Genomic DNA, 14,723 nt, shown 5'->3' on the forward strand with positions numbered 1-14,723 from the left:
AAACCCATCCCACTTGTAGTCAGGACCCTATGGCACCTGTAGTCAGAACCCTACATGGCACTTGTAGTCATTACCTTGTGGTACATGTAGACAGAACCTTGTGGTACGTACACAGAGCGCCTGTGTCACTTGTAGTCAGAATCCTTTGGCACTTTTATTTATAATCTCCTCCAGTCATTTCTGGGAAGGTCTGCAGCAACCTGTAGATGGTCGTAGGGCCTAATAGGATTTGCCCGCGCTCAGAAATCTCTGTCACGTATATTTATGCCTGGGATTTGTAGTATCTGCTGGTAGGCCCTACAGAAATCTGCGGCATAAAGTTTGTTATCAAATCTCCTGTTAAACCACCTTCTATTAATTTGGTGATCTCATTTAGATGTTGAAATTCAAACTGTAACAGCCATGACATTTCAAGCTTTCTCCGAACACCAATTAGGCTTAGACCTTTTACATGTATATGTGTACTATGCACCTACCCGGTACCAAATGTATATATATGTAGAATGTACCCTTTTCCCATATGTTGGGCACTGAGCATATACATAGCATATATGTGGCCCTGCCACAAGAACACACAATATATGAACACACACTTGATGTCTCTAAGTCGTCATATGACTGGAAAATTGTTACATACGACGTTAAAACCCAAGAGTACATATTTTCATGCATCAATGAGCTGAGGACTGAAAATGATATGAATGTACAGATGTAGTTCTAGAACAAACATCCAGACTTCACGAGACATCTCAATCGTTCATTTGGTTTGTTTACTAGGTGTATATCATATATCATAGAAAATAATTTACAACGTTTCAACACGAATCTAATAGTTATTGTAATTTTGTTGCGGGTATGTTAGACGTCACCATTTTTGCACGAGGTTTGAAAACCTTGAAGATAAGGGGAGCTAACTGATACCTGAACGACAAGCCCGGAGCTCTTTCGTAAAAGAAGGAAGAAAAGCCTTAGTGGTAAAGTAGCAGAAGAATTTGTTGTTGCAGCGGCTGACGAATTTCGGTTTTGATATCTCTGACATTTCAGGTTGTTTTGGGAGGTGCTACAACAGAAAAAATGCAGGATGTCATAAACGCCGTTAAGGGGACAGCGCGAGGTGTGGCAGAGTACTGGACCCCAGTTTTAAAGGTAATTCTGTGGTGCAGGATTCGGTGGTTAAATTTCAGATTTTCCCTTGTGATCCCGTGCAATTTGACAGGTGGGCGGATACGGTGACCCGTATTTATTGACATAGGCGTTACGGTTTACTGACCCCTTAACTGGCAATACATGCCTAAATAGGAAGCACAGCTGGTACCTGGCTGTCTCTTGGTTATCTGTCAGTGTCTGAGCCTCACTCAGCCCGTGTGGTCCGGAAGGCCTACTGACGGTAGAAAGAAGATTATCGCCTGTCCGGCTATCGTCTGATGAGTCAGTATCAAATGACCGTTAGTTGTCACGATACCACACTGCAGGAACAGTTGGTTAGAGCTAAAAAGTAGATTTGTACAAAACTGGGGAATTTTCAACTAGCAGTTGTTTTCATATTGTAGAGTGACATCAATTCATTGAAGTAGCAGCTTTTGAGAATGAACATCTGAAAAGGGGCTCATTGACTAACTAAAGCATCCAAAATTTATTTCATTTATTTATTTGATTGGTGTTTTATGGCATACTCCAATATATTTCACTTATACAATGGTGGCCAGCATTATGGTGAGAGAAAACCAGGCAGAGCTTGAGGGAAACCGGTGACCAGCCACAGGTCAACTGCTGAAAATTGTAGGCATTTAGACAAAGCAAGGAAACCGGAGAGGGACGGGATGGGATGTGTCTGTGGGTTTGTGTAAGACACCATGTTGTGACATATTTATGTTTGTCTTGAAAAAACATAATCAAGGAAGAAGGAAATATAACAGACTCAGCAGATTTTTAGTTTTGTGACCTAGTAAAGGTGCAAGCCAGATCAGTGTGTTCAGTGGTGTTGGGCTTCCATCAACCCATATTCAGTCAGATTAGGGGTGTAATTAATGTGAATGAGATGGGTAAGCAGTAGGGTATGAAATATAAAAAAATAATGATATCCCCTTTGCGTAGGCCTGTGAACAGTAGGTTTATGCAGTGTATCACAAGCTTAAAAGATATAGCAAATTAAGAAATTTTCTTTTTGCGATATTCAAAAATGACTTAAATTGCACATTTCAGAAACATTTTTAAAAGTAACTTTTAATTGACAGCGATGTGATTTTCAGACAGTATCACATTGTTCCAGTTTTTATTCCTCCATGTACAATACTTCAAGACAGTTCATGCAACATATCATCTTCCCTTAGCATTAAAGGGCCGTACCGATCTGATAAGTGAAATATTCTTGGGTACACCAATCAAATAAATAAATAAAACCATTGAGGAAAATTCCAGCAGCACGCCACTAGCCTGCCACCCAGTTGTTGACCTGTGATGCTCACAGTAACTGAACCTAACACATTTTATAGTTAGATGTATTAATGAAGATTATCCAGTATTGGAGCACCTTTCAGAAAATTTAGCCTGTGTAGCACTGTAGACTGGATAATTACATTTTATACATCTACAAGGAAATTATAGGCCTATGAATGAACAACACCATTATTGCCCTTCAGTCATTAGGACACACATGGCGATGGTTCAAACATTGGGCTGGGTATTAGTAGATTCCATCTCTTATGGTCCGCAAGGCCTTGATGACTATAAGAAGCTTGTGTGAACGGTTATCCTGTCTAATGTTTGTTCAAGCCAACTTGTCTTCAACCATTATGGTGTACATATCTGTACATCACATGTGGGAAGGTTTGTCAGTAACTGATCATCCTATTAGTGAAAAATTCTTCAGTTTGGCTTTGTCATTTTGTGATTTATAAATCATGTACATGTGGTTTGTCAATAACTTGTCAAAGGGTTGGTAGTTTATGTTTGGTATTTTGGTCTCCTCTGCCCATAAACTGATCATCGCATTAGTGAAAAATTCTTCAGTTTGGCATTTGTCATTTTGTGATTTGTAAATCACATACATGTGGGAAGGTTTGTCAGTAATTTGCCGAAGGGTTGGTGGTTTACGCTTGGCACTTTGGTCTCCTCTGCCCATAAACTGAACATCGTATTAGTGAAAAATTCTTCAGTTTGGATTTGTCATTTTGTGATTTATAAATCACATACATGTGGTTTGTCAGTAACTTGTCAAAGGGTTGGTAGTTTATGTTTGGTATTTTTGTCTCCTCTGCCCATAAACTGATCATCGCATTAGTGAAAAATTCTTCAGTTTGGCATTTGTCATTTTGTGATTTGTAAATGACATACATGTGGGAAGGTTTGTCAGTAATTTGCCGAAGGGTTGGTGGTTTAGGCTTGGCACTTTTGTCTCCTCTGCCCATAAACTGATCATCATATTAGTGAAAAATTCTTCAGTTTGGCTTTGTCATTTTGTGATTTATAAATCACATACATGTGGTTTGTCAGTAACTTGTCAAAGGGTTGGTAGTTTATGTTTGGTATTTTTGTCTCCTCTGCCCATAAACTGATCATCATATTAGTGAAAAATTCTTCAGTTTGGCTTTGTCATTTTGTGATTTATAAATCACATACATGTGGTTTGTCAGTAACTTGTCAAAGGATTGGTAGTTTATGTTTGGTATTTTGGTCTCCTCTGCCCATAAACTGATCATTATATTAGTGAAAAATTCTTCAGTTTGGCTTTGTCATTTTGTGATTTATAAATCACATACATGTGGTTTGTGAGTAACTTGTCAAAGGGTTGGTAGTTTATGTTTGGTATTTTGGTCTCCTCTGCCCATAAACTGATCATCATATTAGTGAAAAATTCTTCAGTTTGGCTTTTGTCATTTTCTGATTTGTAAATCACATACATGTGGGAAGGTTTGTCAGTAACTTGCCAAAGGGTTGGTGGTTTACGCTTGGCACTTTGGTCTCCTCTGCCCATAAACTGAACATCGTATTAGTGAAAAATTCTTCAGTTTGGATTTGTCATTTTGTGATTTATAAATCACATACATGTGGTTTGTCAGTAACTTGTCAAAGGATTGGTAGTTTATGTTTGGTATTTTTGTCTCCTCTGCCCATAAACTGATCATCGAATTAGTGAAAAATTCTTCAGTTTGGATTTGTCATTTTGTGATTTATAAATCGACATACATGTGGGAAGGTTTGTCAGTAACTTGCCAAAGGGTTGGTGGTTTACGCTTGGCACTTTGGTCTTCTCTGCCCATAAACTGAACATCATATTAGTGAAAAATTCTTCAGTTTGGCTTTGTCATTTTGTGATTTATAAATCACATATATGTATGTGGTTTGTGAGTAACTTGTCAAAGGGTTGGTAGTTTATGTTTGGTATTTTGGTCTCCTCTGCCCATAAACTGAACATCATATTAGTGAAAAATTCTTCAGTTTGGCTTTTGTCATTTTGTGATTTGTTAATCACATACATGTGGGAAGGTTTGTCAGTAACTTGCCAAAGGGTTTCTGGTTTACCCTTGACACTTTAACCTCCTCCACCTATAAACTGATTATCGTATTGGTGAAAAATTTTTGAGTATGGCATTTGGCAGTTTGTGATTTTTAAATCACATGCATGTACATGTGGGAAGGTTTGTCAGTAACTTGCCAAAGGGTTGGTGGTTTACCCTTGACACTTTAGCCTCCTGAAAAAATGAGGTTGTAAAATTCTTCAGTTTGGCATTTTTCACAAATATTTACAATGAACAGTATGACGAACTTAAAGTCTAAGGATGTTTATATTGACTCAGGCTGATGTCTGTACTATTAACTCGAGATGTGTCTGAATACATTACATAGATGTGTTAGTGTGAATTTCATACAAGTGTCATCTGTGCTTGATCCACAGGAATCAAAGTTCAAGGAAACAGGTGTGATTACCCCTGAAGAGGTATGTTAAATATAGTGGTTGCCATACGGACCAATGAAAAATGTAGACCTAAAATTTCTCCCAGAAAAAGGCATTTTTGAGGCAAATGAATGTCAGAAAATATTATTTTTGGTGCTGAAAAATTACAATTTTCCAATAGAATACCATTCAGTGTTCCAAGCAAACCTGAAAACACCTTTCTAAAATCAGTGGAACTGTCAGAATCAGGAAAAATGGGCAAATTAGACATGGACAAAATTTAAGGAAAACAAGAGTTATATCCAGAATTTTGTGTAGAGGACTTCAATTCCACATTTTGTGTTAATTGAAAGGCATTTGAAAAAAGTAGGTTCCATTCAGTTAAATACAATTTCCTAAAATAGGAAAGAAGCATTTTTAAAAAGGCAATCAATTTAAGGATTTAATCTTTCCTACCAATTTTTTCATGATGTTTGAGAAAAGACAAATTGAGACCATGCAGCACATATATACATCATAGGAGCCACAGATAGGACCATCTGATCACAAATAGCCTTATTTGCAGAGCCATGGATTCATTTGCTGTTTAATTGTGTTTCAGTTTGTGGCAGCTGGTGATCACCTTGTCCACCACTGTCCCACCTGGCAGTGGGCTGCAGGCGATGAAACCAAGACAAAACCTTACCTCCCTAAAGATAAACAATTCCTCATCACTAGAAATGGTATGTAGTTGTATAGGCTTCATATAACCTATATATTTGTGTTTATGATGATGTATTTGTATATTACATTATTCATGACCCAACTGACAATTATTATTCGTAATAGTTTGTGATTTGATGTCACTCAAAGTGAACTTGAAAAGGTCAAATGGTGGGGAATCATCTCTTTGGGGGGTTTTAACAACAACGTTGATCTTTGTACATAAGTGACATTAAATCAAAGAGATATTACCACTGGATCAGTCACAGGCGTTATTTTATCTTCTTACATGCAACAGGTACTTCTGTCTTCTGTATTTATGGCTATAAGATCTTCTCACCTATCATGTTAACTGTAACTAGTCATGATTTAAAATGAAATACCCTAAATGAGCTAAAATTTCACCCACAGTAGTGCATTTTTAGAGGCCAGTAAATGTTACAAATATTATTTTGTAGTGCTGAAACTTTCAGTAGAATATTATCCCATGTTCCAAGCAAACCTGACAACACCTTTCTAAAATCAATAGAACTCTCAGAATCAGGAAATGTGGGCAAGTTAATCATGGATGAAATTTATTGTCATTTAGGGTATGAATGTTAACATGTTTTAAGTTTAATGTTTACCTTTCCAGGACATAATTTTTCAACAAAAAAAAGGAAAGGGAAGAAAACCTGTTATATAAGATAGTGTCTATATTGCAGCATGTTTGTGTTTAGCATGTTTAATGAAGTGGACTGCCAAATTTTGGTGTGTTTCAGGAGTAATTTACAGTTAGCAGACATTACATTAAGTGCTGTAATTTAATACTTCCTCCAATGCAACATTTAGTTTCCTTGTTCCAATATTGTATATTGTATTATGTAACAATCCTTGTCTTCCTGTGAATTCATGTCCCACTCAAGGGGGAAAGATTAAAGACATTATAGGATCCAATGCTCCGAAATATTTGTGTTGGCTTCTGTCTAACTATCCTAAGGAGACATACTGAGTGTGAGATATATCCGGGTGCAGCACAATGACCCAGAAGCCTCTCACCAATGCGGTCGCTGTGAGTTGAAGTCCATCTCATGCTGGCTTCCTCTCCGGCCTTACGTGGGAAGGTCCTGATTTATTCCCTGGTCTCTGCCGGGTTTCCTCCCACCGTAATGCTGGTTGCCGTCTTATAAGTGAAATATTCTTGAGTACGGCATATAACACCAATCGATTAAATAAATAAATAAAAGATAGATCCAGAGTTAAATATTTAAATTTAATCTTTATTTTTATTTCAATTTTTGCACGTGTACAATGTAGTGCCATGTTACAAACGGGTCAAGCAAATGGATAACCATCAGGAAGACCAAGAGAAAGTAATAGAGGAGGAGGATGGGGATGGAGGATGGGTGGACACACACCATTATGCAGGTAATGTAACTACAGTGTATGAGTGTCACACATCATTAAGCAGGTAATGTGATGATAGGTGGACACATCATTATGCAGGTAATGTAATGATAAATGGACACACATCATTATGTGAGTAATGTAATGATAGGTGGTCACACATCATTATGTGAGTAATGTAATGATAGGTGGACAATATACATCATTACACAGGTTAAGTAATGATAGGTGAACACACATCATTATACAGGTAATGCAATGATAGGTGGACAATACACATTATGCAGGTAATGTAATGATAGGTGAATGCACATCGTTATGCAAGTGATGTAATGATAGGTGGACACACGTCGTTATGCAGGTGATGTAATGATAGGTGGACACACATCATTATACAGGTAATGTAATGATAGGTGAACACACATCATTATACAGGTGATGTAATGATAGGTGGACGCACATTGTTATGCAGGTAATGTAATGAGAGATGGACACACATCATTATGCAGGTAATGTAATGATAGGTGGACACATATCATTATACAGGTAATGTAATGATAGGTGGACACACATCATTATACAGGCAATGTAATGATAGGTGAACATACATCATTACACAGGTAATGTAATGATAGATGGACACACATCATTACACAGGTAATGTAATGATAGATGGACACACATCATTACACAGGTAATGTAATGATAGGTGGACAAACATCATTATACAGGTAATGCAGTGATAGATGGACACACATCATTACACAGGTAGTGTAACGATAGGTGGACACACATCATTACACAGGTAGTGTAACAATAGGTGGACAATACACATTATTCAGGTAATGTAATGATAGGTGAATACACATCACTATGCAAGTGATGTAATGATAGGTGAATGCACATTGTTATGCAGGTAATGTAATGAGAGATGGACACACATCATTATGCAGGTAATGTAATGATAGGTGGACACATATCATTATACAGGTAATGTAATGATAGGTGAACATACATCATTACACAGGTAATGTAATGATAGATGGACACACATCATTACACAGGTAATGTAATGATAGATGGACACACATCATTACACAGGTAATGTAATGATAGGTGGACAAACATCATTACACAGGTAATGTAATGATAGGTGGACAAACATCATTATACAGGTAATGCAGTGATAGATGGACACACATCATTACACAGGTAGTGTAACGATAGGTGGACACACATCGTTACACAAGTAGTGTAACAATAGGTGGACAATACACATTATTCAGGTAATGTAATGATAGGTGAATGCACATCACTATGCAAGTGATGTAATGATAGGTGGACACACATCGTTATGCAAGTGATGTAATGATAGGTGAACACACATCGTTATGCAGGTGATGTAATGATAGGTGGACACACATCATTATACAGGTAATGTAATGATAGGTGAACAAACATCATTATACAGGTAATGTAATGAGAGGTGGACACACATCATCATGCAGGTAATGTAATGATAGGTGGACACACATCATTATACAGGTAATGTAATGATAGGTGGACACACATCATTATACAGGCAATGTAATGATAGGTGAACATACATCATTACACAGGTAATGTAATGATAGATGGACACACATCATTACACAGGTAATGTAATGATAGATGGACACACATCATTACACAGGTAATGTAATGATAGGTGGACAAACATCATTACACAGGTAGTGTAACAATAGGTGGACACACATCATTACACGGGTAGTGTAACAATAGGTGGACACACATCGTTATGCAGGTGATGTTATGATAGGTGGACACACATCCGTATACAGGTGATGTAATGAGAGATGGACACACATCGTTATGCAGGTAATGTAATGATAGGTGAACACACGTCATTATGCAGGTAATGTAATGATAGATGGACACACATCATTATACAGGTAATGTAATGATAGGTGTACACACATATACATATATAATGGGTTTATCAGAAGAGATTACTGATCAAATTTCAGCGAATTTGCATACATGTTCTAGTAATTGTGATATTCTTGCAGATTCCACGACAACATCAGTACAAGAATCCATAGCAGAGATGACACTAGATTCAAAAGTAAGTGAGTGATTGTGAAGTTATGTTTTATTGGCATTTGGCCATTTGTTTTACAATATCATGGTGCTGTTGACTACATTATTGGTTAAATGCGATGAAATATTTAACAAGTATGGTCAGACTTGTCAGATTGAGTTCATACATTGTAACATGTACACATAACTTTGTTTTAATGTTAACATTAGAGATGGTTGCACATTCAACCCCAAAATTTTGGAGAAGCTTAATGAGTAATGTTGTGTAGAAGCTCTGTGTTTCATATGTACATGGCTTTCTTGTTGTCTTTGGTAACTCATTGACTGTAAGAGTTCAGTGGCTATGATAATACATATAGTATGCTGTCCTCTCTGAAAACTCACGTGTCTGTTAATATGTGTAGTGTGTTATACCTGCAGTGTGTTATACTCTGTTGGAGCCTCCTCCATCTGCAGTTCATACAGGAGACCAGTGGCTGTGTTAATATGTGTAGTGTGTTATACTCTGTAAGGGCCTGCTCCAGCTGTGGTTCGTACAGGAGCCCAGTGGCTGTGTTAATGTGTGTAGTGTGTTATACTCTGTAGGAGACTGCTCCAGCTGTGGTTCTTACAGGAGCCCAGTGGCTGTGTTAATATGTATAGTCTGTTATACTCTATAGGAGTCTGCTCCATCTGCAGTTCGTGCAGGAGCCCAGTTTCTGTGTTAATATGTGCAGTATGTTATACTCTGTAGGGGCCTACTTCATCTGCCATTCGTGCAGGAGCCCAGTTTCTGTGTTAATATGTGCAGTATGTTATACTGTGTAGGGGCCTACTTCATCTGCCATTCGTGCAGGAACCCAGTGACTGTGTTCATATGTGTAGTGTGTTATACGTGCAGTGTGTTATACTCTGCAGGGGCCTGCTCCATATGCGGTTTGTGCAGGAGCCCAGTGTCTGTGTTAATATGTGCACTGTGTTATAGTCTGTATGAGCCTGCTCCAGCTACGGTCCTTACAGGAGCCCCGTGTCTATGTTAACATGTGTGGTGTGTTGTACTCTGTAGGAGCCTGCTCCAGCTGCCGGTCCTGCAGGAGCGCAGGAGGATGATGAAGATGATGATGAGGAAGCTGAGGACATGGAGGCGTTTGAGGAGAGTGGCATGTTAGAGGAAGAGGACAATGTAAGTTGTTGTGGAAACGCCTCTGAACAAATGATGTCAGACACACATTTATCAATGTTTATAATAGATAACCATTATCACAGCCTCACATCAGTTGTCTCGTGAGAATATGCAAACCTGTTTTTTTTTATTATGTGAAATGGCTCTGCCTGTGGATCGATCTTGGATGTGCAATCACTGATTTATATCTCCGTGCTGTTAGGAACCATGGCTTTTTCTGGTTTATGTGGCTTAAGCGTTGTTTTTGCTAGAGCAGGTTGACCCCTTGACCTTTGAGGTCATAGGTTTTAGCCCTGCCCCATTGTTGTTATTTCAAGTCACAAGGTTTGTATACCTGGCAAGGTGATGTGGTTTCCACCACCCATAAATCTGTAAATTAAATATTCTTGATAACACCTTTAAACTCAATTAAAATGAATAAACATTTAGTTTACTTTAATAAAATTTTGTAAAACAATTCTTTGTTTTCCTCGCAACTATTTTTCATACATGACAAATCAGGAAATTGACTATTGCAGGCAACAGTAGATATCAAGAAGACTGGGGGTGCAGATTCAGAAGGAGCTTGTGCGTCAGCGTCAGATAGTGGGATTATCCAAACACGGACATATGATCTGAATATTACTTACGATAAATATTACCAGACCCCACGACTCTGGCTGTATGGCTATGATGAGGTAAGATCACTGAAGAACTAGTAAGTATGCAGTCTGTAAAATACATGTATGTTAAAAAATGGTTTGCTGTATGTATCTAGAACTTGTACAGTGTGTATACGCTAAATGACCATATATTTTGTCCATTTTTTTCTGATTCTGAGAGTTCTACCAATTTTAGAAAGGTGTTTTGAGTTTGCTTCGAACGTGGAATGGTATTCTGCTGGAAAATTGTAAGTATCAGTACCAAAAATAACATTTTTTGACAGTGGGGAACTCGGAAGACTTCTTCCCACCTGTGTCAGGACGAATTCAAAGCTGTGAACTCATGCGTTCTTTTATTACATCACAATTATCGATGTATGTGTACTCATGAAACATATATCAAGTACACCACATGCACTGCAACGTCACAGAAGGCAACGATGCGTTCTGCTGTCATATGGACCTTAGTTTGTCCTCCTATATCCCTCGTATATTTACTTCTAAAAATGCACTTTTGTGGGCGAAATTTTAGATCATTTAGGTTATATGGAGTTGGTCAGTCCAGATGCTTGTCTTTCTTCATTTGCCAGGATACACCATGTTGTTGGGTGAATCCAGCTGCTAAATCTGACCCCCATATTATAAGCGAAAATTTCTTGGGTTTGGTGTTAAACAAGAGTAAAATAAACACATTAATCATATGTTTAGACTGTATGTTAAGAAACATGTTTTATTGGCTATGTTGATAAAATTACATATGAATATGCCATTTGATTTCACATGCAGAATGTAAATACTGTAAATGAATTAAAATTTTGTCCTAAAATGTTATGAAATATTCCATTGATACCAAAATGTAATTTTTTTTCAGTGGGATGTAATTCTACTTTCCAAACAAACTTCAAAACGTCTATCGCCACAATATGGCTGAAATATTGCCGATGTGGCATTAAGCCATAATCATTCATTCATTCAAAACGTCTAAGATCAATAGAATTCTAAAAATCAGGGAAAAGCGATGTAGTCATGAACAAATTTTAGGTCATTTGCAGTATTAGAATGAAGTTGTTGTACATTTTTATCTGTGACACTTTTTGTAATCCGGCAGAACCGAAAGCCTTTGACAGTTGTACAGATGTTTGAAGATTTTAGTCAGGACCATGCCAAGAAGACTGTAACAATGGAGGCACATCCCCACTTACCGGGGCCACCCATAGCATCAGTTCATCCCTGCAAGTAAGGACTTCACAATATAGCTCTGAAGGGTTTATTTGATTGATGTTTTTTACGCCGTACTCAAGAATATTTCACTTACATGATGGGGGCCAGCATTATGGTGGGAGGAAAGCGGGAAGAGCTCAGGAGGAACCCTCAACCATCCGCAGGTTGCTGGCAGACCTTCCAACTTAAGGCCGGAGAGGAAGCCAGCATGAGCAAAACTAGAACTCACAGCAAGTGTTAAAGGTTTGAATGAAAGAAGGCAAAGGTGATTCTTATAGTACTATATATGAGATGATAAGATGATTCTTATAGTACTCTCCAAAGAGTGTCTTGTTTGTCTGGTGTTTGTTACAGACATGCTGATGTGGTTTGCAAAGAGTGTCTTGTTTGTTTGATGTTTGTTACAGACATGCTGATGTGGTTGGCAAAGAGGGTCTTGTTTGTCTGATGTTTGTTGTGGACATGCTGATGTGGTTTGCAAAGAGTGTCTTGTTTGTCTGGTGTTGGTTGCAGATATGCTGGTGTGGTTTGCAAAGAGTGTTTGTTGCGGACATGCTGATGTGGTTTGCAAAGAATGTCTTGTTTGTGTGGTGTTTGTTGCAGACATGTTGGTGTGGTTTGCAAAGAGTGTCTTGTTTGTCTGATGTTTGTTTCAGACATGCTGATGTAGTTTGCAAAGAGTGTCTTGTTTGTGTGGTGTTTGTTGCAGACATGCTGATGTGGTTTGCAAAGAGTGTCTTGTTTGTCTGATGTTTGTTACAGACATGCTCGTATGGTTTGCACAGTGTGTTGTTTGTCTGATGTTTGTTGCAGACATGCTTATGTGGTTTGCAAAGAGTGTCTTGTTTGTCTGATGTCTGTTACAGACATGCTGATGTGGTTTGCAAAGAGTGTCTTGTTTGTTTGATGTTTGTTGCAGACATGCTGATGTCATGAAGAAGATCATAGAGACTGTAGCAGAGGGAGGAGGAGAGCTGGGTGTTCACATGTATCCTTTGCCTCTGCTGAAATAATGTAACTTCATACATTAATAGTCTTAAAACTGGTTCCTGGTTTTCACCCTTAAGGGAAAAGACCTCTAAAAATCGAAGTAGGCATCACTGAATAGACCACTTAAAGCTATGCATAAATATGCTTTAATGTATTTTCTTATATTTTTGTGAAGAGAGTTAAAGGCGTTCAAACAGTTGAATTCTAAGGTAGGCTTTATAAACCATACTATCAGAGTTTACTCAGACGTCACAATAACTTTTTTCAATTCTAATCACAAAACTCAATGTTGGCATAACTCTTTTTACCCATGAGTAAAAGGTTACTGTAAAGATTTCCCCAAAATTCCTTCCTTCTGGTGAACATCTGGAAACATGGTGAGGTGATGTCAGAGTTCCTAGATACAGGCAGTATGACTCATAAAGCCCTTTCCTTTTGCCTTTCAATACTCTTTTACTTTAAGTCACACAGGATGTGGGTTCAATCCTGTTCTTGGGCAGAGAATTTTCAAATTTCTCTGTTTTTTGTTGTTTTCGGGTCTTGGGTTGCATTGAATTCTTGAAGGTGCTGTCATTTGAGGTCTTGCATGAAGCTTATTGGAGATCAGTTGCATTTCAACAATATTTTTATTTATTTATTTTATTGGTGTTTAACTCCATGTTCAAGAATATTTCACTTATTTGACAGCAACCAGCTGGCTCATACAATTAAAATGCTGGCGTCCTACAACTGCCAAGCTTTAGACTCATTGAGGTCATGTTTATTAATCCAGATGCTTCCGTTATGGCTGCGTCTCAAAGTCCCGAGGTTTATCAGGTATCAGGTAAAGGGTGATAGGTTACCATACTCTAGCTTCCCCCATTAATCTGACCTCTGTCATATAAGTAATAAAATCCTGAGCACATGGCTAATCAGGGGGTCAAAGAAATAAGTATTTAATATAAAAAGTACTGGTTTACCTGGAAATATTATGTTATAATGACCAGCATTATTGCAGTGAACTTTCCTTGACGCCATTTCTTCAGGTACCTGATGATATTCCTCAAGTTTGTGCAAGCCGTCATTCCAACAATAGAGTATGATTACACGCGGCATTTTACCATGTGACCTACCTGTTGTTTGTCTAACCTTAGGGTGAGGGGTTAAGGATAATGTACATTGTGTCATGTAAATTGCAAATATATGATTATATAACATGTACAGTGACTTGAAGTATAGGCTATTTAAAAATATGTATTGGATACTCTGTTAGAAAATATGTCAGAGCTGTTAACGTTCAATACCTTTAATTCGATAAGTGTTATCAGTAACACCGAGACATCTTGTGAAGGACTACTTTTAATCGTGATTTAATCATTGAAATTTGTGCAAAGGTAAATGTATGGAAGCTGAAATGGAAATCTGCAAATGCCCCTCATCAAAATGACTGAATAGCAATTTAGGGATTCTTTTGTCACTGAAGGTAAAAACAGTCCTCCTGTATCATGTGACTGGTGAAAAATATTAGGACTTTGGTGATATCAATTTACCAATCACTTGTCTCACAGTAGCCCAGAAGCACAAACGACACTTCTTTCTTGTAGAAACTTTTCAATTTCACAAACGTTCAGCTGCTAAGTTTTCTTCT

The 14,723-nt window shown here is 37.8% G+C and overlaps 1 protein-coding gene across 1 annotated transcript; it reads left to right on the plus strand.

Annotated features, from left to right (window-relative positions):
• Nucleotides 1–969: 969 nt before the first annotated feature.
• Nucleotides 970–14,433, plus strand: LOC135479526 (ubiquitin-like-conjugating enzyme ATG3). Its single transcript, XM_064759399.1, has 10 exons — nt 970–1,146; nt 4,895–4,936; nt 5,496–5,616; nt 6,893–7,003; nt 9,052–9,107; nt 10,128–10,244; nt 10,763–10,921; nt 11,994–12,121; nt 13,026–13,094; nt 14,122–14,433. The coding sequence occupies exons 1-10, from the start codon at nt 1,075–1,077 to the stop codon at nt 14,201–14,203; spliced, it is 957 nt and encodes a 318-aa protein (XP_064615469.1). The 5' UTR covers nt 970–1,074; the 3' UTR covers nt 14,204–14,433.
• Nucleotides 14,434–14,723: the final 290 nt, after the last annotated feature.

The sequence above is a fragment of the Liolophura sinensis genome, chromosome 12, assembly GCF_032854445.1.
Source record: "Liolophura sinensis isolate JHLJ2023 chromosome 12, CUHK_Ljap_v2, whole genome shotgun sequence".
NCBI lineage: Eukaryota > Metazoa > Mollusca > Polyplacophora > Chitonida > Chitonidae > Liolophura > Liolophura sinensis.